Raw genomic sequence first — 24,813 nt, forward strand, 5'->3', positions numbered from 1 at the left:
CAAAAAGGTAAACCTAATCAAAAGCCTCGATATCAACAAAAACTAATAAAAAAATCAAAATCAGTCATATTTAATAAGCATTGACCAAGGAAGACATAACTCGATTAACCCATGCTTGTCATTGCTCCATTAATTCACTTCTAACTCGTTAACTTCTAACTTGACGTATGATAACAAGGTGGAGTCCGACAATCAAATAAACCCACAGTTGTCAAACGTCCCCTCCCAGATCATGGGCACCTGGTTGTTTCTGCCTTGGCTTGGGCAGGTTTGTGACACAGGTATGAGGGCACATGAGCACATTGCACGGGTGCAGTGAGCCCTCGATGAAGCGCTGGCGTGTCTCCGACAGGTGGATCCCGCCAAGAGGGGTCTTTGGTAGAGTGTTTGCTGGAACGAGCGCCAAACAGTAAACACCAACTTGGTGTATCGAATCAATCGCCTAGGAATTAGGACATCGCAAGGAACAAGAGAGGAACACGATTGGAATGTTCTTGTAAAGGTGAATATATGTGGTGCAAGGATGAGGCTAATTACAAAAATAACATTTTTAATCCTGACAAATCTCACACTCTTACTTTATCTCTCCGAAAAGATCGTCTGGACAACCCTCCCATCTACTTTCTGAACAATCCTCTGCAAGAAGTTATATCACTCAAGCTTTTGGGCCTCACTATCTGCCATGACCTTTCCTGGGAAAACCACATTTCCAAGCTGGCATCCAAAGCCAGTTGCCGACTGGGCATCCTCCATCATGCGAAGTACTTCCTTGGCACACCTGAGCTCCTCACCACATACAAGGCTTTCATCCACAGCTCAATGGAATACTGTTCTCCCCTCTGGCCCGGTGCTCCTGCCTCACACCTCGCTGAAAGCTTTCAGAATCATTGGAATCTCCTGCGATGAAGCTAACTCCGAGGGCCTTTCACTTACTCACCAGAGGCAGGTTGGTGGTCTTTATGTCTTCTACCGACTCCTCTCTGGCCTAGCTCCCCCAGCTCTCTCTGTGCTCTGTCCCCCAAATATTCCTACAGGACGCACAAGATCTGCCAGCAACCCTATTCTGGTGAAACTGCCAAAATCAAGACTCTCTGCTCACCTTCACTCTTTCATTCCTCTGTTCTCCCACCTCCGAAACAAACTCCCTCACTCTCCTCAATCCAACTCCTCCCTCCAGGTCTTCAAAACAGCTGTTCACAATCATCTCTTATCTTCTCCCACCCAAAACCTTGATCTTTTCTACCCCCCGTTAATTCACCCCAGATCCACTTTTTTTTGAAATACCGACTTCTTTCCTGGAAGTCCTCGCAGTGACCATGTGTCTTATTCCTCTCCCACCCCCACCCCCTTCTCATTCCCCCTCCCCACAAGCCCTCTCCCTCCCACAGATCTCTCGATGTCCCTGCTCTCAAATGTCGTACTTGTGTGATTCCCTCTCTCTCCCCATCTTGTGCCGCTCCCTTTGTCATATGTTTTATGTGTCCGTTTGTTTTTTGTGATGAATGTTAGTTGCAAGGATCTGTTCTTTTCACCCTATATTTTGCTCAAGGTCATCTGCCAGCATCGTGGAAATCAGCAAACATTACCGCTTTACACAAAAAGGTGCAAAAACAGATCCTTGCAACTACAGACCAATCAGCCTGCTCCCAATTATCAGCAAAGTCATGGAATCCATCATTGCTTCGGATATCAAATCCTTCCTCTTCTCCAATGGCTTGATCTCTGATCATCAATTTGGATTCAGACCAGGTCATTCTACTCTGGAGATGTTGCTTCTCCTGTCTCAACAATGAATGGAGGTCCTCAATGCCAAACAGGAAATCAGAGCTGTCTCCCTTGACATATCACGTGCCTTCGATACGGTCTGGCACCCAGCTCTGCTCAACAAACTCTCCTCATATGGTATCCATGGAAATCTCCACTCATGGCTTGCGGACTTCCTCTCTGGTCGTAGTCAACGTGTGGCCCTGAATGGATTTCTCTCATCTCCCCTTCCTGTTCAGGCTGGAGTTCCCCAAGGCAGTGTTCTGGGCCCTGTGCTTTTTCTGGTCTTCATCAATGATCTCTCCGACTCTCTGGAAAATCCTCTCTATCTGTTTGCTGATGACTCCACTCTCTGCTGCTCCATTCCTCATCCCTCAGATCGGCAGGCTGCAGCCTCCTCACTCTCTGCAGACCTAGACAAAATCACAGACTGGTCAAACAAGTCGAACATGTTTTTCAATCCTGACAAATCTCACACTCTTACTATGTCTCTCCGAAAAGACCGACTGGAAAACCCTCCCATCTACTTCCTCAACAACCCTCTCCAAGAAGTTCTGTCGCTCAAGGTTTTGGGTCTCACTATCTGCCATGATCTTTCTTGGGAAAACCACATTTCCAAGCTGGCCTCCAAAGCCAGTCGCCGACTGGGCATCATCCGTCGTGCGAAGTCCTTCCTTGGCACACCTGAGCTCCTCACCACATAAAAGGCTTTCATCCGCAGCTCAATGGAATGCTGTTCCCCCCTCTGGGCCGGTGCTCCTGCCTCACGCCTAGCTCGGCTTCACGCTGTTGAAACCAAAGCTTTCAGAATCATTGGAATCTCCTGCAATGAAGCTAACTCCGAGGACTTTTCACTCACTCACCGCAGGCTGTTTGGTGGTCTTTCTGTCTTCTACCGACTCCTCTCCGGCCTTGCTCCCCCAGCTCTCTCTGTGCTCTGTCCCCCTAACATTCCTACAGGTCGCACAAGATCTGCCAGGAACCCTCTTATGGCTAAACTGCCAAAATCTAAGCTCTCTGCTCACCTTCACTCTTTCATTCCCCTTTTCTCCCACCTATGGAACAAACTCCCCCACTCCCTTCAATCCCACTCCTCCCTCCAGGTCTTTAAAACAGCTGTTCACCACCATCTCTTATCTTCCCCCATCCAAAACCTTGATCTTTTCTACTCCCGCTAATTCACCCCAGATACACTTTTTTGAAATTCGAACTTCTCTCGTGGAAGTCCATGCAGTGTCCATATGTTTTATACCTCTCCCACCTCCCCCCAGGCCCTCTCCCTCCCACGGTTCTCGATGTCCCTGCTCTCAAATGTTGTTTTGTGTCCTTCCCCCTTCCCCTTTATTTTGTGTTTTATGTGTTGGTTTGACTTTTTGTGTGATTAATGTTGGCTCTTTCACGAGCCTTAATCTTGTATACAAAAACAAAACAAAAAAAACAACAAAAAAAAACTGATGATGACGTGTTTGGAGATGTCGAAGAGGTGGAGCAAAACTGTACGAGCCTCAGCACCTGCAGAACACGGCTCATCCACTGGAAACTGTCTTCCTCTGATGCGTCTGGCCTCTGCTCAGCCACGACCACGATGCGCTCATCATGGAGAATGCTCACCGAGAACACCGTGATCCTACACGTGGTGAATACAGTTCAACATTCAATAAGGACAACCCGACAGAGAATTTCCAACCACATAAATGGTCATCACGAAACGAACATACTGAAAAATGGAGAAAACGACTGAGCAACTTCCTGTCACTGGGGATAGTGATCTACAACTGTCCAATCCATTCTAGTGGACGAATTTGGATTCTGCATTCGTCCTCAAATGGGTCATTGGCCCGCAACAGTGTTCGTAAATGTTGAGCGTTTTACACAACGTAAGAACGTAGTGAACCCACCTGCCTCGATAGACAAACTTCATCGGCTCAACAGCAAGTGCTGTAGCGACGACATCGTCTGCGTTGTGTCGTCGCGTGGCCACTACCATCAGCCCATCCATTTTTCCTACCACAAAAACAAGGCCGCCCTACAACATGGAAATGGGAGAGTTGGGATCAAAATGAGGACCGATTACAACATGAAAATGGGAGAGTTGGGATCAAAATGAGGACCGACTACAACATGGAAATGGGAGAGTTGGGAGCAAAATGAGGACCGATTACAACATGAAAATGGGAGAGTTGGGATCAAAATGAGGACCGACTACAACATGGAAATGGGAGAGTTGGGAGCAAAATGAGGACCGATTACAACATGGAAATGGGAAAGTTGGGAGCAAAATGAGGACCGACTACAACATGGAAATGGGAGAGTTGGGAGCAAAATGAGGACCGATTACATAATGGAAATGGGAGAGTTGGGAGCAAAATGAGGACCGATTACAACATGGAAATGGGAGAGTTGGGAGCAAAATGAGGACCGATTACAACATGGAAATGGGAAAGTTGGGAGCAAAATGAGGACCGATTACAACATGGAAATGGGAGAGTTGGGAGCAAAATGAGGACCGATTACATAATGGAAATGGGAGAGTTGGGAGCAAAATGAGGACCGATTACATTATGGAAATGGGAGAGTTGGGAGCAAAATGAGGACCGATTACATAATGGAAATGGGAGAGTTGGGAGCAAAATTAGGAACGATTACAACATGGAAATGGGAGAGTTGGGATCAAAATGAGGACCGACTACAACATCGAAATGGGAGAGTTAGGATCAAAATGAGGACCGATTACAACATGGAAATGGCAGAGTTGGGAGCAAAATGAGGACCGATTACAACATGGAAATGGGAGAGTTGGGAGCAAAATGAGGACCGATTACAACATGGAAATGGGAGAGTTGGGAGCAAAATGAGGACCGACTACAACATGGAAATGGGAGAGTTGGGATCAAAATGAGGACCGATTACAACATGGAAATGGGAGAGTTGGGAGCAAAATGAGGACCGATTACAACATGAAAATGGGAGAGTTGGGATCAAAATGAGGACCGACTACAACATGGAAATGGGAGAGTTGGGAGCAAAATGAGGACCGATTACAACATGGAAATGGGAAAGTTGGGAGCAAAATGAGGACCGACTACAACATGGAAATGGGAGAGTTGGGAGCAAAATGAGGACCGATTACATAATGGAAATGGGAGAGTTGGGAGCAAAATGAGGACCGATTACATAATGGAAATGGGAGAGTTGGGAGCAAAATGAGGACCGATTACATAATGGAAATGGGAGAGTTGGGAGCAAAATGAGGACCGATTACATAATGGAAATGGGAGAGTTGGGAGCAAAATGAGGAACGATTACAACATGGAAATGGGAGAGTTGGGATCAAAATGAGGACCGACTACAACATCGAAATGGGAGAGTTAGGATCAAAATGAGGACCAATTACAACATGGAAATGGGAGAGTTGGGAGCAAAATGAGGACCGATTACAACATGGAAATGGGAGAGTTGGGATCAAAATGAGGACCGATTACAACATGGAAATGGGAGAGTTGGGAGCAAAATGAGGACCGATTACAACATGGAAATGGGAGAGTTGGGAGCAAAATGAGGACCGATTACAACATGGAAATGGGAGAGTTGGGATCAAAATGAGGACCGATTACAACATGGAAATGGGAGAGTTGGGAGCAAAATGAGGACCGATTACAACATGGAAATGGGAGAGTTGGGAGCAAAATGAGGAACGATTACAACATGGAAATGGGAGAGTTGGGATCAAAATGAGGACCGACTACAACATCGAAATGGGAGAGTTAGGATCAAAATGAGGACCGATTACAACATGGAAATGGGAGAGTTGGGAGCAAAATGAGGACCGATTACAACATGGAAATGGGAGAGTTGGGAGCAAAATGAGGACCGATTACAACATGGAAATGGGAGAGTTGGGAGCAAAATGAGGACCGACTACAACATCGAAATGGGAGAGTTGGGAGCAAAATGAGGACCGATTACAACATGGAAATGGGAGAGTTGGGATCAAAATGAGGACCGACTACAACATCGAAATGGGAGAGTTAGGATCAAAATGAGGACCGATTACAACATGGAAATGGGAGAGTTGGGATCAAAATGAGGACCGATTACAACATGGAAATGGGAGAGTTGGGATCAAAATGAGGACCGACTACAACATCGAAATGGGAGAGTTAGGATCAAAATGAGGACCGATTACAACATGGAAATGGGAGAGTTGGGATCAAAATGAGGACCGACTACAACATGGAAATGGGAGAGTTGGGAGCAAAATGAGGACCGATTACAACATGGAAATGGGAAAGTTGGGAGCAAAATGAGGACCGACTACAACATGGAAATGGGAGAGTTGGGAGCAAAATGAGGACCGATTACATAATGGAAATGGGAGAGTTGGGAGCAAAATGAGGACCGATTACAACATGGAAATGGGAGAGTTGGGAGCAAAATGAGGACCGATTACAACATGGAAATGGGAAAGTTGGGAGCAAAATGAGGACCGATTACAACATGGAAATGGGAGAGTTGGGAGCAAAATGAGGACCGATTACATAATGGAAATGGGAGAGTTGGGAGCAAAATGAGGACCGATTACATTATGGAAATGGGAGAGTTGGGAGCAAAATGAGGACCGATTACATAATGGAAATGGGAGAGTTGGGAGCAAAATTAGGAACGATTACAACATGGAAATGGGAGAGTTGGGATCAAAATGAGGACCGACTACAACATCGAAATGGGAGAGTTAGGATCAAAATGAGGACCGATTACAACATGGAAATGGGAGAGTTGGGAGCAAAATGAGGACCGATTACAACATGGAAATGGGAGAGTTGGGAGCAAAATGAGGACCGATTACAACATGGAAATGGGAGAGTTGGGAGCAAAATGAGGACCGACTACAACATGGAAATGGGAGAGTTGGGATCAAAATGAGGACCGATTACAACATGGAAATGGGAGAGTTGGGAGCAAAATGAGGACCGATTACAACATGAAAATGGGAGAGTTGGGATCAAAATGAGGACCGACTACAACATGGAAATGGGAGAGTTGGGAGCAAAATGAGGACCGATTACAACATGGAAATGGGAAAGTTGGGAGCAAAATGAGGACCGACTACAACATGGAAATGGGAGAGTTGGGAGCAAAATGAGGACCGATTACATAATGGAAATGGGAGAGTTGGGAGCAAAATGAGGACCGATTACATAATGGAAATGGGAGAGTTGGGAGCAAAATGAGGACCGATTACATAATGGAAATGGGAGAGTTGGGAGCAAAATGAGGACCGATTACATAATGGAAATGGGAGAGTTGGGAGCAAAATGAGGAACGATTACAACATGGAAATGGGAGAGTTGGGATCAAAATGAGGACCGACTACAACATCGAAATGGGAGAGTTAGGATCAAAATGAGGACCAATTACAACATGGAAATGGGAGAGTTGGGAGCAAAATGAGGACCGATTACAACATGGAAATGGGAGAGTTGGGATCAAAATGAGGACCGATTACAACATGGAAATGGGAGAGTTGGGAGCAAAATGAGGACCGATTACAACATGGAAATGGGAGAGTTGGGAGCAAAATGAGGACCGATTACAACATGGAAATGGGAGAGTTGGGATCAAAATGAGGACCGATTACAACATGGAAATGGGAGAGTTGGGAGCAAAATGAGGACCGATTACAACATGGAAATGGGAGAGTTGGGAGCAAAATGAGGAACGATTACAACATGGAAATGGGAGAGTTGGGATCAAAATGAGGACCGACTACAACATCGAAATGGGAGAGTTAGGATCAAAATGAGGACCGATTACAACATGGAAATGGGAGAGTTGGGAGCAAAATGAGGACCGATTACAACATGGAAATGGGAGAGTTGGGAGCAAAATGAGGACCGATTACAACATGGAAATGGGAGAGTTGGGAGCAAAATGAGGACCGACTACAACATCGAAATGGGAGAGTTGGGAGCAAAATGAGGACCGATTACAACATGGAAATGGGAGAGTTGGGATCAAAATGAGGACCGACTACAACATCGAAATGGGAGAGTTAGGATCAAAATGAGGACCGATTACAACATGGAAATGGGAGAGTTGGGATCAAAATGAGGACCGATTACAACATGGAAATGGGAGAGTTGGGAGCAAAATGAGGACCGATTACAACATGGAAATGGGAGAGTTAGGATCAAAATGAGGACCGATTACAACATGGAAATGGGAGAGTTGGGAGCAAAATGAGGACCGATTACAACATGGAAATGGGAGAGTTGGGAGCAAAATGAGGACCGATTACAACATGGAAATGGGAGAGTTGGGATCAAAATGAGGACCGACTACAACATCGAAATGGGAGAGTTAGGATCAAAATGAGGACCGATTACAACATGGAAATGGGAGAGTTGGGATCAAAATGAGGACCGATTACAACATGGAAATGGGAGAGTTAGGATCAAAATGAGGACCGATTACAACATGGAAATGGGAGAGTTGGGAGCAAAATGAGGACCGATTACAACATGGAAATGGGAGAGTTAGGATCAAAATGAGGACCGATTACAACATGGAAATGGGAGAGTTGGGAGCAAAATGAGGACCGATTACAACATGGAAATGGGAGAGTTGGGAACAAAATGAGGACCGATTACAACATGGAAATGGGAGAGTTGGGAGCAAAATGAGGACCGATTACAACATGGAAATGGGAGAGTTGGGAGCAAAATGAGGACCGATTACAACATGGAAATGGGAGAGTTGGGAGCAAAATGAGGACCGATTACAACATGGAAATGGCAGAGTTGGGAACAAAATGAGGACCGATTACAACATGGAAATGGGAGAGTTGGGAGCAAAATGAGGACCGATTACAACATGGAAATGGGAGAGTTGGGAGCAAAATGAGGACCGATTACAACATGGAAATGAGAGTTGGGAGCAAAATGTGGAGTGACTACAACATGGAAATGGGAGAGTTGGGAACAAAATTGGGACCGATTACAACATGGAAATGGGAGAGTTGGGAACAAAATGAGGACCGATTACAACATGGAAATGGGAGAGTTGGGAGCAAAATGAGGACTGATTACAACATGGAAATGGGAGAGTTGGGAGCAAAATGAGGATCGATTACAACATGGAAATGGGAGAGTTGGGAGCAAAATGAGGACCGATTACAACATGGAAATGGGAGAGTTAGGATCAAAATGAGGACCGATTACAACATGGAAATGGGAGAGTTAGGATCAAAATGAGGACCGATTACAACATGGAAATGGGAGAGTTGGGATCAAAATGAGGACCGATTACAACATGGAAATGGGAGAGTTGGGAGCAAAATGAGGACCGATTATAGCGGATGATATGTCAGAGTTAAACAATTAAATAGCATGTTTGTTAATGTCAGGTGGCACATGTTTGTTAATGTCAGGTGGCACATGTTTGTTAATGTCAGGTGGCACATGTTTGTTAATGTCAGGTGGCACATGTTTGTTAATGTCAGGTGGCACATGTTTGTTTGTTAATGTCAGGTGGCACATGTTTGTTAATGTCAGGTGGCACATGTTTGTTAATGACAGGTGGCACATGTTTGTTCATGTTACATCTTCCTTACCGGGCCAATGAACCCCAACAAGCCACTTCGTACGAAGGGGAAATCACTGATAGGACAACCGCTCCCATCCACTGGATACACCTGCGTTAAAAATATTACAAGCAATGTATAGGACAAGCAGGTGCAGGGAGAAAGCCATTCGGACATTTTAAATTTAAAACCAAAGAAGGGATCTATTCGCAGGTTAATTTTGTCATATCTCACCTCAAAGGTGCTCTTAGTGATGCCCGATAAACCATAATACGAGGATCCCGTGCAAGGTGAGCTCACGCACAGCTCACCGACCTCATCGGACTGACAAAGGTGAGGCACACCTTCTGGCCGCACCACACACACCACAGCTGCAAACACAGAAACCTCGCTCTGTCACTACATTGTGCGCATTACGAACACGGTGATGGACCAGGTGACTCAGGTGAGTGCCCATTGGAATGTCAAATTGCATGGCTGCATCTCAGCGCCCCAACCCACGTTTGATACTCATGACCCCATCGCACACCTTAATCATCTCACCTACCTCCAGGAATGACGTTTCCAACATCCTGTACAGTGAGAGCCGAGAGCTTGTCCTCAGAGTCTACCCGGATAACGCAATGGCTGAGAGCATTCATGGACAACACGCCTCTGCCTGCAGGTAAAGGTGCACCGTCTTCACAAGGCCTGCCACACACAAGGACATGCTTGGAGGGGAAACCTTCATACATCCGCGTAGTACATGAAGAACACAACACAAAGACCGACTGATGCAGGACGGACATACTCACCTGCGGATGGCTAATGTTAGCACCTCAGCGGAGCTTGCGCAAGGACAGATCACCTCGGGCTGGAGACCTTTGCTCTGGAACACATTCAGGAAAGCATCGCAGGACGAGATGGACCCTGTAGCGGAACGAAGCCGCAAATCAGCCGAGACAAAGATCATGCTACCTCTGGTACACGAACAACATCAGACAAAACCAAACATCAGATACTGAGCCAAAGACAACAGCAGACAAAACCAAAGATCAGTTAATGATCCGCAGGCAACAGCACACAAAACCAAAGATCAGATAATGATCAGCAGACAAAACCAAAGATCAGATAATGATCAGCAGACAAAACCAAAGATCAGTTAATGATCCGCAGGCAACAGCACACAAAACCAAAGATCAGATAATGATCAGCAGACAGCAGACAAAACCAAAGATCAGTTAATGATCCGCAGGCAACAGCACACAAAACCAAAGATCAGATAATGATCAGCAGACAGCAGACAAAACCAAAGATCAGTTAATGATCCGCAGACAGCACACAAAACCAAAGATCAGATAATGATCAGCAGACAGCAGACAAAACCAAAGATCAGTTGATGATCCGCAGGCAACAGCACACAAAACCAAAGATCAGATAATGATCCGCAGACAGCACACAAAACCAAAGATCAGATAATGATCCGCAGACAGCAGACAAAACCAAAGATCAGTTAATGATCCGCAGGCAACAGCAGACATAACCAAGGGTCAGATAATGATCCACAGACAGCAGACAAAACCAAAGATCAGATAATGATCCGCAGACAGCAGACAAAACCAAAGATCAGATAATGATCCGCAGACAGCAGACAAAACCAAAGATCAGATAATGATCCGCAGACAGCAGACAAAACCAAAGATCAGTTAATGATCCGCAGGCAACAGCAGACATAACCAAGGGTCAGATAATGATCCACAGACAGCAGACAAAACCAAAGATCAGATAATGATCCACAGACAACAGCAGACAAAACCAAGGGTCAGATAATGATCAGCAGACAGAAGACAAAACCAAGGGTCAGATAATGATCAGCAGACAGCAGACAAAACCAAATATCAGATACTGAGCTGCAGACAACACCAACGGTCAGATAATGATCCAAAGGCATCAGCAGACAAAAGGGATGAAGTTTGTATGAACACCGCACAAACATTTGATCTAAAGTAACTCGCAATCTGAGCATGCAATCGACAGCAATGATCGCGGAAGCATCATCCATCCAATCAACCACCAGACCTCCTTCGTCATGTCGACTTACTCAGGCCCTGCTGTCTGGCCCGTATTAAATATCTCCATTTGTACAAGTCTTTACACCGGAGCAAAATTATTGGGAATTAGTACGGACAGTTATCTATTATTGCAGATAAGCGGTGTGAACCAGCTTCATTATCATAATCAATACAACCAGGTGGTCCTGTGCACCTGGCCATGGAAATGGCAAGATGGGTAAACAACCACCTTCACCCTTCTTTTGATGACAGCAAATACGGAAATCAACTTTTACCGTCTGATCAAAACCCTCATTCAGTGGGTCAAAGGTAAAGCAGACATTCTCAGGTGGGTTATTACAGCGTCTCCATCAGTAGGAAGAGAAAACATCAGAAATCGAACAGCATAAAGAAGACGAGGGGAAGTCTATGACATATATATACATACATACATATATATACATACATACATACACATACATACATACATACATATACATGCTTTATGCAAATAATACCACTATCGATAATATTGGATATTTGGCCGAACGAATTTCCATCAAAGGAAAGCATGTTTGGACCAGACAAGGACCGCTAGTATTTGGACGTGGGATAGCCAAATGGAGTGGGGAATTCCATGTATGATTCCATTAATTATTTTGTCGATTACCCAGCAGGTTAAATACGTGAACAACACAAAAGGATCAATATCCATATTGCAATACTCAAAATTATACCAAATCCTTCCTGCCTGAGCAGACTACCACAAAGAGGTCCCCTTCAAGAAGAGTCTCAGGGATGACAGGATATAGAGGACAACACCTCACAACGAGACGTTCAGTTTTGGGGATTCTTCCATCACACCGAGCGATCCACTCACAGGGATTGGCTCCGTCGGCCACGATAAGCATCCGTAAAGATCCGAATCCGATGTCCCTCTGGTCCCGATGAGCCACCAGTGCCCAGTGCATGTCGCGTGACTTCACACAGGCCACCCGCGCTGTCTCGAGCACACACGGACAATCCATCAGCACAAAGTAACTCATCATTGCTTCTTCACTTCAGAACCACCTTTAGAGGCAATTTTCCCCCGCAGAGCAGGGGTTGGCCTTTTTTGGGCACCCTGGTCCCCTTTTTTGAAGCGATGTTTTACAGCCGGATGCCCTTCCTGCCGCCAACCCTGTTAGTCGCCTCTTGCCACACAGGGAATTACCAGTGAACTGGTACTCAATTTGCCGACCTCAGAAGGATGACAGGCTGTGTCAACCCCCCTGGCGTTAATTCAGCGATCGACCGGTATTCGAACCCAGGATCCTAGGATCCCAAGCCGGCACCCTAACCGCTAAACCAACACCAGGCTCTGTTTCTTCACCTGGGTGAAAAAAATTACCAAACACAATGTCTATACTGCACAATATGTACACCTATGGAAAATAGGTTTAACATTAGGTTTTCTGTTATATAAAGGTAATTAATTGTTCAGCAGATTGTGATTCAACAAGGGCCAATCAGCAGCAATCCGGGGCAATCAGCAGCAACCCGGGGCAATCAGCAGCAACCCGGGCCAATCAGCAGCAACCCGGGCCAATCAGCAGCAATCCGGGGCAATTAGGCTCGTTTCTTTACCTGCCTTGAGCCAATAAGGAGCTGCTATACAAACCGATGAACCTTATAAAACCAAGAGGATGATTTCGGTTTGGGAAGAAAAGAAAGGCCAACATTTTCAGGCTTCCAACCACACATCGCATCAAAGAGGAACAAAAATCAGGAATGTTGAGGTGCAAGTGTTTTGGAAAATGTGAAAGGTAATCAAGAGAGATACTGAAGTCGGGAGAGTGTGGGGTGAGGTAGTAAAGACGATGTGTGGTTCTAAAGTATGATGAAGGTGTTGAGGTGTAAACAATTAAATAAAGTGAGATGCACATAATAAACATTTTTAGCTCACCTGGACTTTAGTCTCGTGAGCTTATGTGATCAAGCAGTGTTCGTAGGTAAGTCAGTCAGTCAGTCAGTGAGTCCGTAAACACTTCAGTGATTATCGCTTGAACCAAACACACGATTTTGATGAAACGTGGCCACATGCATGCTTCATATGTGATGCCTACAAAGGTGTATTGACCACATCAAATTCTGCCCCACATTAAGGAGGTCTATATAGGGGGTTTGTGGGGGTTGACCCCCAAAAAGTAAATGTGTGCTCTCTTCCCATAAATTGCAGACACAATTTCAATGAAACTTGACCACAACCTTCATCGCCCGTGATGTACGAAAGTTTGTTCATGGCATTACAAAAAAAAATAAAAAAATCAGGGTTTAAGTGACTGTTGCTCCTGACCCAGGTGAGCTTCAGGACCCACGGTCGTATTTTTTGGATAACATGCACATTCGAAACTGTTTAATATATTCCTTATCCTCCTATTCCATCAAAGGAGCCTGGTGCCGGCTTTGCGGTTAAGGTGCCAGCTTGGGATCCAAGGATCCTGGGTTCGAATCCCGGTCGATCGCTGAATTAACGCCAGTTCCGAGGTCGGCAAATTGAGTACCAGTTCACTGGTAATTCCCTGTGTGTCGCAAGAGGCGACTAACAGGGTTGGTGGCAGGAAGGGCATCCGGCTGTAAAACATTGCTTCAAAAAAGGGGACCACGGTGCCCGAAAAAGGCCAACGCCTGCTCTGCGGGGAAAAATGGCCTCCAAAGGTGGTTCCTCCTATTCCATCAATTGAGGAACCATTAAAAGAAACATAATCGACAGGCCATTTTGAGCTTACCCTTGTAAGCATAGACCTTCTGAATCCAGGACACAGGGTTCACCTTCATCAAAGAATACGGGACGCAGATCACGTGCATCATGTTCATAACACTCTGCGGGCACACACGGACAAGCACACGCAACGTGTAAGAAAGACTCAACGGCTTGAAATCCCAGCACAGCTTGTCGAACACCTAGCGAACACCTAGATTTTGATCCCTTTTGATCCCAGTACCTCGATAAATGGCGAGCCCACAAAAAAACATAATTCTGTTGTAACCCAAACGGTCCAGGTACTCACTGCAAAGATCCCGTGCCACAGGCCCACATCTTTCTTAAAATCCAGAACATTCACCAAGGTCTCACCTACAGAATGACAGGGGAGGGGCGTTACACATCGAGAAAAAAATGGTTAAAATGTCAGGTAATGGCCGAGGAGTTTATCATCAGCACGACGTACGAGTTGAGCAAGGCCGGACCAGGACAGAGTCCACATTCTCTGGGGAAACTCTGGGGTTACCAGAATGAAACTGCGGTTCAAACGTTAATATCAAAATCAAAATAAAACTTTCATCATTGACAGCAAATACAAACTAGAAAGCATTCCGAAAAGCAATGTCTGTCCGCGTCCGCATCGTACGACACTCAAAATTAACTTGTCCAAAACAACACCTACAAATACATATATTTTATTAATTTGTGTTCTCCATATTCTCATTATACAGGTTTGTTGAAGATTTTATGACAAAAGCTCAATTGGTTAAAAAAAGAGCTCGGGCATGGACAGCCACATTGAAGCTCAATGGTAAATAAATAATGAAACACCGAAGTGATTTTGATAGTTTTTCCTGCCGAAAAAGAAACAGTTTACAGAGTTAGAGGCCTCCGTGCAATCGGCTTTTCCCCGAGTAACCACATTCCCGGAACTCGTCTCGAGGGCAAAACAAGGAACTCGCGGTCCCGCACTTAAAACGCTGCCGCCGGACTAATACCAGTAAGGCCTATTTCTAGTCACTAATAAGGCCTATTTCTAGTCACTAATAAGGCCTATTTGTAGTCACTAATAAGGCCTATTTCTAGTCACTAATAAGGCCTATTTCTAGTCACTAATAAGGCCTATTTCTAGTCACTAATAAGGCCTATTTCTAGTCACTAATAACGCCTATTTCGAGTCACTAATAAGGCCTATTTCTAGTCACTAATAAGGCCTATTTCTAGTCACTAATAAGGCCTATTTCTAGTCACTAATAAGGCCTATTTGTAGTCACTAATAAGGCCTATTTCTAGTCACTAATAAGGCCTATTTCTAGTCATTAATAAGGCCTATTTCTAGTCACTAATAAGGCCTATTTCTAGTCACTAATAACGCCTATTTCGAGTCACTAATAAGGCCTATTTCTAGTCACTAATAAGGCCTATTTCGAGTCATTAATAAGGCCTATTTCTAGTCACTAATAAGGCCATTTGTAGTCACTAATAAGGCCTATTTCTAGTCACTAATAAGGCCTATTTCTAGTCACTAATAAGGCCTATTTCGAGTCATTAATAAGGCCTATTTCTAGTCACTAATAAAGCCTATTTCTAGTCACTAATAAGGCCTATTTCTAGTCACTAATAAGGCCTATTTCTAGTCACTAATAAGGCCTATTTCCAGTCACTAATAAGGCCTATTTCCAGTCACTAATAAGGCCTATTTCTAGTCAATAATAAGGCCTATTTGTAGTCACTAATAAGGCCTATTTCCAGTCACTAATAAGGCCTATTTCTAGTCATTAATAAGGCCTATTTCTAGTCATTAATAAGGCCTATTTCTAGTCACTAATAAGGCCTATTTCTAGTCACTAATAAGGCCTATTTCTAGTCACTAATAAGGCCTATTTCTAGTCACTACTAAGGCCTATTTCTAGTCACTAATAAGGCCTATTTCTAGTCACTAATACGGCCTATTTCTAGTCACTAATAAGTCCTATTTCTAGTCACTAATAAAGCCTATTTCTAGTCACTAATAAGGCCTATTTCTAGCCACTAATAAGGCCTATTTCTAGTCACTAATAAGGCCTATTTCTAGTCACTAATAAAGCCTATTTCTAGTCACTAATAAGGCCTATTTCTAGTCAATAATAAGGCCTATTTCTAGTCACTAATAAGGCCTATTTCTAATCACTAATACAGCCTATTTCTCGTCACTAATAAGGCCTATTTCTAGTCACTACTAAGGCCTATTTCTCGTCACTAATAAGGCCTATTTCTAGTCACTCATAAAGCCTATTTCTAGTCACTAATAAAGCCTATTTCTAGTCACTAATAAGGCCTATTTGTAGTCACTAATAAGGCCTATTTCTAGTCACTAATAAAGCCTATTTCTAGTCATTAATAAGGCCTATTTCTAGTCACTAATAAGGCCTATTTCCAGTCACTAATAAGGCCTATTTCCAGTCACTAATAAGGCCTATTTCTAGTCACTAATAAGGCCTATTTCCAGTCACTAATAAGGCCTATTTCTAGTCATTAATAAGGCCTATTTCTAGTCACTAATAAAGCCTATTTCTAGTCACTAATAAGGCCTATTTCTAGTCACTAATAAGGCCTATTTCTTGTCACTAATAAGGCCTATTTGTAGTCACTAATAAGGCCTATTTCTAGTCACTAATAAAGCCTATTTCTCGTCACTAATAAAGCCTATTTTTAGTCACTAATAAAGCCTATTTCTAGTCACTAATAAGGCCTATTTCTCGTCACTAATAAGGCCTATTTCGAGTCACTAATAAGGCCTATTTCTAGTCACTAATACGGCCTATTTCTAGTCACTAATAAGGCATATTTCTAGTCACTAATAAAGCCTATTTCTAGTCACTAATAAAGCCTATTTCTAGTCACTAATAAGGCCTATTTCTAGTCACTAATAAGGCCTATTTCCAGTCACTAATAAGGCCTATTTCCAGTCACTAATAAGGCCTATTTCTAGTCACTAATAAGGCCTATTTCTAGTCACTAATAAGGCCTATTTCTAGTCACTAATAAGGCCTATTTCTAGTCACTAATAAGGCCTATTTCTAGTCACCAATAAAGCCTATTTCTAGTCACTAATAAGGCCTATTTCTAGTCACTAATAAGGCCTATTTCTAGTCACTAATAAGGCATATTTCTAGTCACTAATAAGGCCTATTTCCAGTCACTAATAAGGCCTATTTCCAGTCACTAATAAGGCCTATTTCCAGTCACTAATAAGGCCTATTTCCAGTCACTAATAAGGCCTATTTCTAGTCACTAATAAGGCCTATTTCTAGTCACTAATAAGGCCTATTTCTAGTCACTAATAAGGCCTATTTCTAGTCACTAATAAAGCCTATTTCTAGTCACTAATAAGGCCTATTTCTAGTCACTAATAAGGCCTATTTCTAGTCACTAATAAGGCCTATTTCTAGTCACTAATAAGGCCTATTTCTAGTCACTAATAAAGCCTATTTCTAGTCACTAATAAGGCCTATTTCTAGTCACTAATAAGGCCTATTTCTAGTCAGTAATAAGGCCTATTTCTAGTCACTAATAAGGCCTATTTCTAATCACTAATACAGCCTATTTCTCGTCACTAATAAGGCCTATTTCTAGTCACTAATAAGGCCTATTTGTAGTCACTAATAAGGCCTATTTCTAGTCACTCATAAAGCCTATTTCTAGTCACTAATAAAGCCTATTTCTAGTCACTAATAAGGCCTATTTGTAGTCACTAATAAGGCCTATTTCTAGTCACTAATAAAGCCTATTTCTAGTCATTAATAAGGCCTATTTCTAGTCACTAATAAGGCCTATTTCCAGTCACTAATAAGGCCTATTTCCAGTCACTAATAAGGCCTATTTCTAGTCACTAATAAGGCCTATTTCCAGTCACTAATAAGGCCTATTTCTAGTCACTAATAAGGCCTATTTCTAGTCACTAATAAGGCCTATTTCTTGTCACTAATAAGGCCTATTTGTAGTCACTAATAAGGCCTATTTCTAGTCACTAATAAAGCCTATTTCTCGTCACTAATAAGGCCTATTTTTAGTCACTAATAAAGCCTATTTCTAGTCACTAATAAGGCCTATTTCTCGTCACTAATAAGGCCTATTTCGAGTCACTAATAAGGCCTATTTCTAGTCACTAATACAGCCTATTTCTAGTCACTAATAAGGCATATTTCTAGTCACTAATAAAGCCTATTTCTAGTCACTTATAAAGCCTATTTCTAGTCACTAATAAGGCCTCTTTCTAGTCACTAATAAAGCCTATTTCTAGTCACTAATAAGGCCTATTTCTAGTCACTAATAAGGCCTATTTCCAGTCACTAATAAGGCCTATTTCCAGTCACTAATAAGGCCTATTTCCAGTCACTAATAAGGCCTATTTCCAGTCACTAATAAGGCCTATTTCTAGTCACTAATAAGGCCTATTTCTAGTCACTAATAAGGCCTATTTCTAGTCACTAATAAGGCCTATTTCTAGTCACTAATAAGGCCTATTTCTAGTCACCAATAAAGCCTATTTCTAGTCACTAATAAGGCCTATTTCTAGTCACTAATAAGGCCTATTTCTAGTCACTAATAAGGCCTATTTCTAGTCACTAATAAGGCCTATTTCCAGTCACTAATAAGGCCTATTTCCAGTCACTAATAAGGCCTATTTCCAGTCACTAATAAGGCCTATTTCCAGTCACTAATAAGGCCTATTTCTAGTCACTAATAAGGCCTATTTCTAGTCACTAATAAGGCCTATTTCTAGTCACTAATAAGGCCTATTTCTAGTCACTAATAAGGCCTATTTCTAGTCACTAATAAAGCCTATTTCTAGTCACTAATAAGGCCTATTTCTAGTCACTAATAAGGCCTATTTCTTGTCACTAATAAGGCCTATTTGTAGTCACTAATAAGGCCTATTTCTAGTCACTAATAAAGCCTATTTCTAGTCACTAATAAGGCCTATTTTTAGTCACTAATAAAGCCTATTTCTAGTCACTAATAAGGCCTATTTCTAGTCACTAATAAGGCCTATTTCTCGTCACTAATAAGGCCTATTTCTCGTCACTAATAAGGCCTATTTCTAGTCACTAATAAGGCCTATTTCTAGTCACTAATACGGCCTAATTCTAGTCACTAATAAGGCATATTTCTAGTCACTAATAAAGCCTATTTCTAGTCACTAATAAGGCCTATTTCTAGTCACTAATAAGGCCTATTTCTAGTCACTAATAAAGCCTATTTCTAGTCACTAATAAGGCCTATTTCTAGTCACTAATAAGGCCTATTTACAGTCACTAATAAGGCCTATTTCCAGTCACTAATAAGGCCTATTTCTAGTCACTAATAAGGCCTATTTCTAGTCACTAATAAGGCCTATTTCTAGTCACTAATAAGGCCTATTTCTAGTCACTAATAAGGCCTATTTCTAGTCACTAATAAGGCCTATTTCTAGTCACTAATAAGGCCTATTTCTAGTCACTAATAAGGCCTATTTCTAGTCACTAATAAGGCCTATTTCTAGTCACTAATAAGGCCTATTTCTAGTCACTAATAAGGCCTATTTCTAGTCACTAATAAGGCCTATTTCTAGTCACCAACAAGGCCTATTTCTAGTCACTAATAAGGCCTATTTCTAGTCACTAAAAAGGCCTATTTCTAGTCACTAATAAGGCCTATTTCCAGTCACTAATAAGGCCTATTTCTAGTCACTAAAAAGGCCTATTTCTAGTCACTAATAAGGCCTATTTCCAGTCACTAATAAGGCCTATTTCCAGTCACTAATAAGGCCTATTTCTAGTCACTAATAAGGCCTATTTGTAGTCACTAATAAGGCCTATTTCTAGTCACTAATAAGGCCTATTTGTAGTCACTAATAAGGCCTATTTCTAGTCACTAATAAGGCCTATTTCTAGTCACTAATAACGCCTATTTCGAGTCACTAATAAGGCCTATTTCTAGTCACTAATAAGGCCTATTTCGAGTCATTAATAAGGCCTATTTCTAGTCACTAATAAGGCCTATTTGTAGTCACTAATAAGGCCTATTTCTAGTCACTAATAAGGCCTATTTCTAGTCACTAAGAAGGCCTATTTCTAGTCACCAATAAGGCCTATTTCTAGTCACTAATAAAGCCTATTTCTAGTCACTAATAAGGCCTATTTCTAGTCACTAATAAGGCCTATTTCTAGTCACTAATAAGGCCTATTTCCAGTCACTAATAAGGCCTATTTCCAGTCACTAATAAGGCCTATTTCTAGTCAATAATAAGGCCTATTTGTAGTCACTAATAAGGCCTATTTCCAGTCACTAATAAGGCCTATTTCTAGTCATTAATAAGGCCTATTTCTAGTCATTAATAAGGCCTATTTCTAGTCACTAATAAGGCCTATTTCCAGTCACTAATAAGGCCTATTTCTAGTCATTAATAAGGCCTATTTCTAGTCATTAATAAGGCCTATTTCTAGTCACTAATAAGGCCTATTTCTAGTCACTAATAAGGCCTATTTCTAGTCACTAATAAGGCCTATTTCTAGTCACTACTAAGGCCTATTTCTAGTCACTAATAAGGCCTATTTCTAGTCACTAATAAGGCCTATTTCTAGTCACTAATACGGCCTATTTCTAGTCACTAATAAGTCCTATTTCTAGTCACTAATAAAGCCTATTTCTAGTCACTAATAAGGCCTATTTCTAGCCACTAATAAGGCCTATTTCTAGTCACTAATAAGGCCTATTTCTAGTCACTAATAAAGCCTATTTCTAGTCACTAATAAGGCCTATTTCTAGTCACTAATAAGGCCTATTTCTAGTCACTAATAAAGCCTATTTCTAGTCACTAATAAGGCCTATTTCTAGTCACTAATAAGGCCTATTTCCAGTCACTAATAAGGCCTATTTCCAGTCACTAATAAGGCCTATTTCTAGTCACTAATAAGGCCTATTTCTAGTCACTAATAAGGCCTATTTCTAGTCACTAATAAGGCCTATTTCTAGTCACTAATAAGGCCTATTTCTAGTCACCAATAAAGCCTATTTCTAGTCACTAATAAGGCCTATTTCTAGTCACTAATAAGGCCTATTTCTAGTCACTAATAAGGCATATTTCTAGTCACTAATAAGGCCTATTTCCAGTCACTAATAAGGCCTATTTCCAGTCACTAATAAGGCCTATTTCCAGTCACTAATAAGGCCTATTTCCAGTCACTAATAAGGCCTATTTCTAGTCACTAATAAGGCCTATTTCTAGTCACTAATAAGGCCTATTTCTAGTCACTAATAAGGCCTATTTCTAGTCACTAATAAAGCCTATTTCTAGTCACTAATAAGGCCTATTTCTAGTCACTAATAAGGCCTATTTCTTGTCACTAATAAGGCCTATTTGTAGTCACTAATAAGGCCTATTTCTAGTCACTAATAAAGCCTATTTCTAGTCACTAATAAGGCCTATTTTTAGTCACTAATAAAGCCTATTTCTAGTCACTAATAAGGCCTATTTCTAGTCACTAATAAGGCCTATTTCTCGTCACTAATAAGGCCTATTTCTAGTCACTAATAAGGCCTATTTCTAGTCACTAATACGGCCTATTTCTAGTCACTAATAAGGCATATTTCTAGTCACTAATAAAGCCTATTTCTAGTCACTAATAAGGCCTATTTCTAGTCACTAATAAGGCCTATTTCTAGTCACTAATAAAGCCTATTTCTAGTCACTAATAAGGCCTATTTCTAGTCACTAATAAGGCCTATTTCCAGTCACTAATAAGGCCTATTTCTAGTCACTAATAAGGCCTATTTCTAGTCACTAATAAGGCCTATTTCTAGTCACTAATAAGGCCTATTTCTAGTCACTAATAAGGCCTATTTCTAGTCACTAATAAGGCCTATTTCTAGTCACTAATAAGGCCTATTTCTAGTCACCAATAAGGCCTATTTCTAGTCACTAATAAGGCCTATTTCTAGTCACCAATAAGGCCTATTTCTAGTCACTAATAAGGCCTATTTCTAGTCACTAAAAAGGCCTATTTCTAGTCACTAATAAGGCCTATTTCCAGTCACTAATAAGGCCTATTTCTAGTCACTAAAAAGGCCTATTTCTAGTCACTAATAAGGCCTATTTCCAGTCACTAATAAGGCCTATTTCTAGTCACTAATAAAGCCTATTTCTAGTCACTAATAAGGCCTATTTCTAGTCACTAATAAAGCCTATTTCTCATCACTAATAAGGCCTATTTCTAGTCACTAATAAAGCTTATTTCTCGTCACTAATAAGGCCTATTTCGAGTCACTAATAAAGCCTATTTCTCGTCACTAATAAGGCCTATTTCTAGTCACTAATAAGGCCTATTTCCAGTCACTAATAAGGCCTATTTCTAGTCACTAATAAGGCCTATTTCTAGTCACTAATAAAGCCTATTTCTAGTCACTAATAAGGCCTATTTCCAGTCACTAATAAAGCCTATTTCTAGTCACTAATAAGGCCTATTTCTAGTCACTAATAAGGCCTATTTCTAGTCACTAATAAAGCCTATTTCTAGTCACTAATAAGGCCTATTTCCAGTCACTAATAAGGCCTATTTCCAGTCACTAATAAAGCCTATTTCTAGTCACTAATAAGGCCTATTTCGAGTCACTAATAAAGCCTATTTCTCGTCACTAATAAGGCCTATTTCTAGTCACTAATAAGGCCTATTTCCAGTCACTAATAAAGCCTATTTCCAGTCACTAATAAAGCCTATTTCTAGTCACTAATAAGGCCTATTTCTAGTCACTAACAAGGCTTTTGACCTCTCACATTTTGACCTAGTTTTAAATTATTCTCTCCATATTCTCATCATAAAGGTGTGTTGAAGATTTGATGACAAAAGCTCAAATGGTGGAAACGTTGTGACCTGGACGACGCACACACGCACACACATATACCCGCAGGCAGGTTTGTGGTCTTTCTGTCTTCGACCGACTCCTCTCCGGCCTTGCTCCCCCCCAGCTCTATCTGTGCTCTGTCCCCAAAATATTCCGACAGGACGCACAAGATCTGCCAGCAACCCTCTTATGGTTAAACTGCCAAAATCAAGGCTCTCTGCTCACCTTCACTCCTCTTTTCTCCCGTCTCTGAAACAAACTTCCTCACTCTCTTCAATCCCACTCCTCCCTCCCAGGTGTTTAAAACAGCTGTTCACCACCATCTCTTATTTCCCCCCATCCAAAACCTTCATCTCTTCTACCCCCGTTAATTCAAATCCTGGAAGTCCTCGCAGTGTCCATGTGTTTTATACTTCTCCCACCCCCCTCTCCCTTCCCCGTGGCTCCTCCCACCAAGCCCTCCCCCTCCCACAGATCTCCCGATGTCCCTGTTCTCTGCTGTTGTACTTGTGTGCTTCCCTCTCTCTCCCCATCTTGTCTCCCGCTCCCTTTATTATATGTTTTGTGTGTCCGTTTGGTTTTTTTGTGATTGATGTTAGCTCTTACACGAGCCTCGATCTTGTATACAAAAAAACAAAACCAAAAAAAATACACAGTATTTTTTTTTTTACACAGTATTTTACTACACAGTAAAAAATACACAGTATTTTACAAAATACACATTTATTTTCCCCAGGCCCCATCCCCCGCTGTGGGGGAGAAAGTGAGGGGGTGGATGGTGGGCAGAGAGGGCCAAGGGGGTGGGAAAGGTTGGCATGAGCTAACGCCCCCTATTACTACTCCCTGTCCCCACCCTACCTTCAATGTAGTTGCAGGCCTGAGTGATGGCCTGGCAGTGTGTCAACATGGCGAGCCTTGTAACAGTTATTCCCATCACACTGCCCTCCTTGCTCGTCTTGTACTGCACAACGGGTAATGGTCGTCACAAGTTAGATGGTCAACTTCTGATGATTCAGGCGCATTCAAACAGTAATTCCTACTGTTCGCAAATATCCGTGTCATCATTCAACATCCACATTCCGTTTAATACGTCGACAAGGTCGACATGGCCACGGTATCGGTCTGTGAGAGGGTCTAATGCCGCAAAACACATCATGGGATGTTTGCAACCATACCATCGAATATGGGACAGCCGGCTTAATGTCCGTTCTGTAGCACTAGAATAGCATTTTTAACCATTTCAAGCTTCACCATAAAACGAACCAATTGGCAGACGGCGTGGTAGTAATCACGCCATTGCTCAGGTGTTCCAATGAAAGTGCACCAATGACTACCTGTAGAGGAGGGCCCATTAAGCTGATGACTGCCCTGAATTCTCTCACTTGGTGTGGATAGATAAATAATCATTGTGCAATAATCTGGACTTTGTCCAACTTGCTGTCTGCATTTGGAGATGAATATGAATGAATGATCGTTTTAAGGCCATTTCCCCCGCTAGAGCGAATGAATTTTTTCATTCATTCATTCATTCAGAGCGGGGGTTAGCCTTGCTAACCCCTGAGGCCCCATGACCTTGAAGGGGCCGGGGCTCCCACGTCGATCGGAAGAATGGACGCGACAAAAAGCTAGAATTCATCTGAGTTGCTTTAATGAAATCAAACACTCAGGCACTCTGAAAAACCGTTTATCAGTCAGCAATATATATCTATTCCGCCAGGGGGTTTGCCCAGGCCCGGCGCCAGGGGGCGTGGCCCAGCGTCCTGGCTGCGGCCTGGCAAGTTGAGCGCGGGCCTGGGCGTCCTGGACGAGCCCGGCATGGTGATCGCTCCGCG

General features: G+C 42.4%; 1 protein-coding gene across 2 annotated transcripts in view; it reads right to left on the minus strand.

Moving 5' to 3' along the window:
* Positions 1-23,942, minus strand: part of LOC137429572 (disco-interacting protein 2 homolog C) — a gene marked incomplete at its 5' end in the record, with an annotated part of 65,733 nt that extends 41,791 nt beyond the window's left edge. For both annotated transcript variants that reach the window (XM_078769339.1, XM_078769338.1), the window contains 11 exon segments: positions 241-442; positions 3,277-3,391; positions 3,663-3,790; positions 9,377-9,457; positions 9,581-9,717; positions 9,894-10,036; positions 10,141-10,255; positions 12,257-12,376; positions 14,145-14,238; positions 14,427-14,491; positions 23,840-23,942. In XM_078769339.1, the coding sequence (XP_078625465.1) occupies positions 241-442; positions 3,277-3,391; positions 3,663-3,790; positions 9,377-9,457; positions 9,581-9,717; positions 9,894-10,036; positions 10,141-10,255; positions 12,257-12,376; positions 14,145-14,238; positions 14,427-14,491; positions 23,840-23,942 (1,303 nt within the window).
* Between the last annotated feature and the right edge of the window lie 871 nt (positions 23,943-24,813).

This window comes from Myxine glutinosa, unplaced genomic scaffold, assembly GCF_964187855.1.
Source record: "Myxine glutinosa unplaced genomic scaffold, kmMyxGlut1.1 SCAFFOLD_2118, whole genome shotgun sequence".
NCBI lineage: Eukaryota > Metazoa > Chordata > Myxini > Myxiniformes > Myxinidae > Myxine > Myxine glutinosa.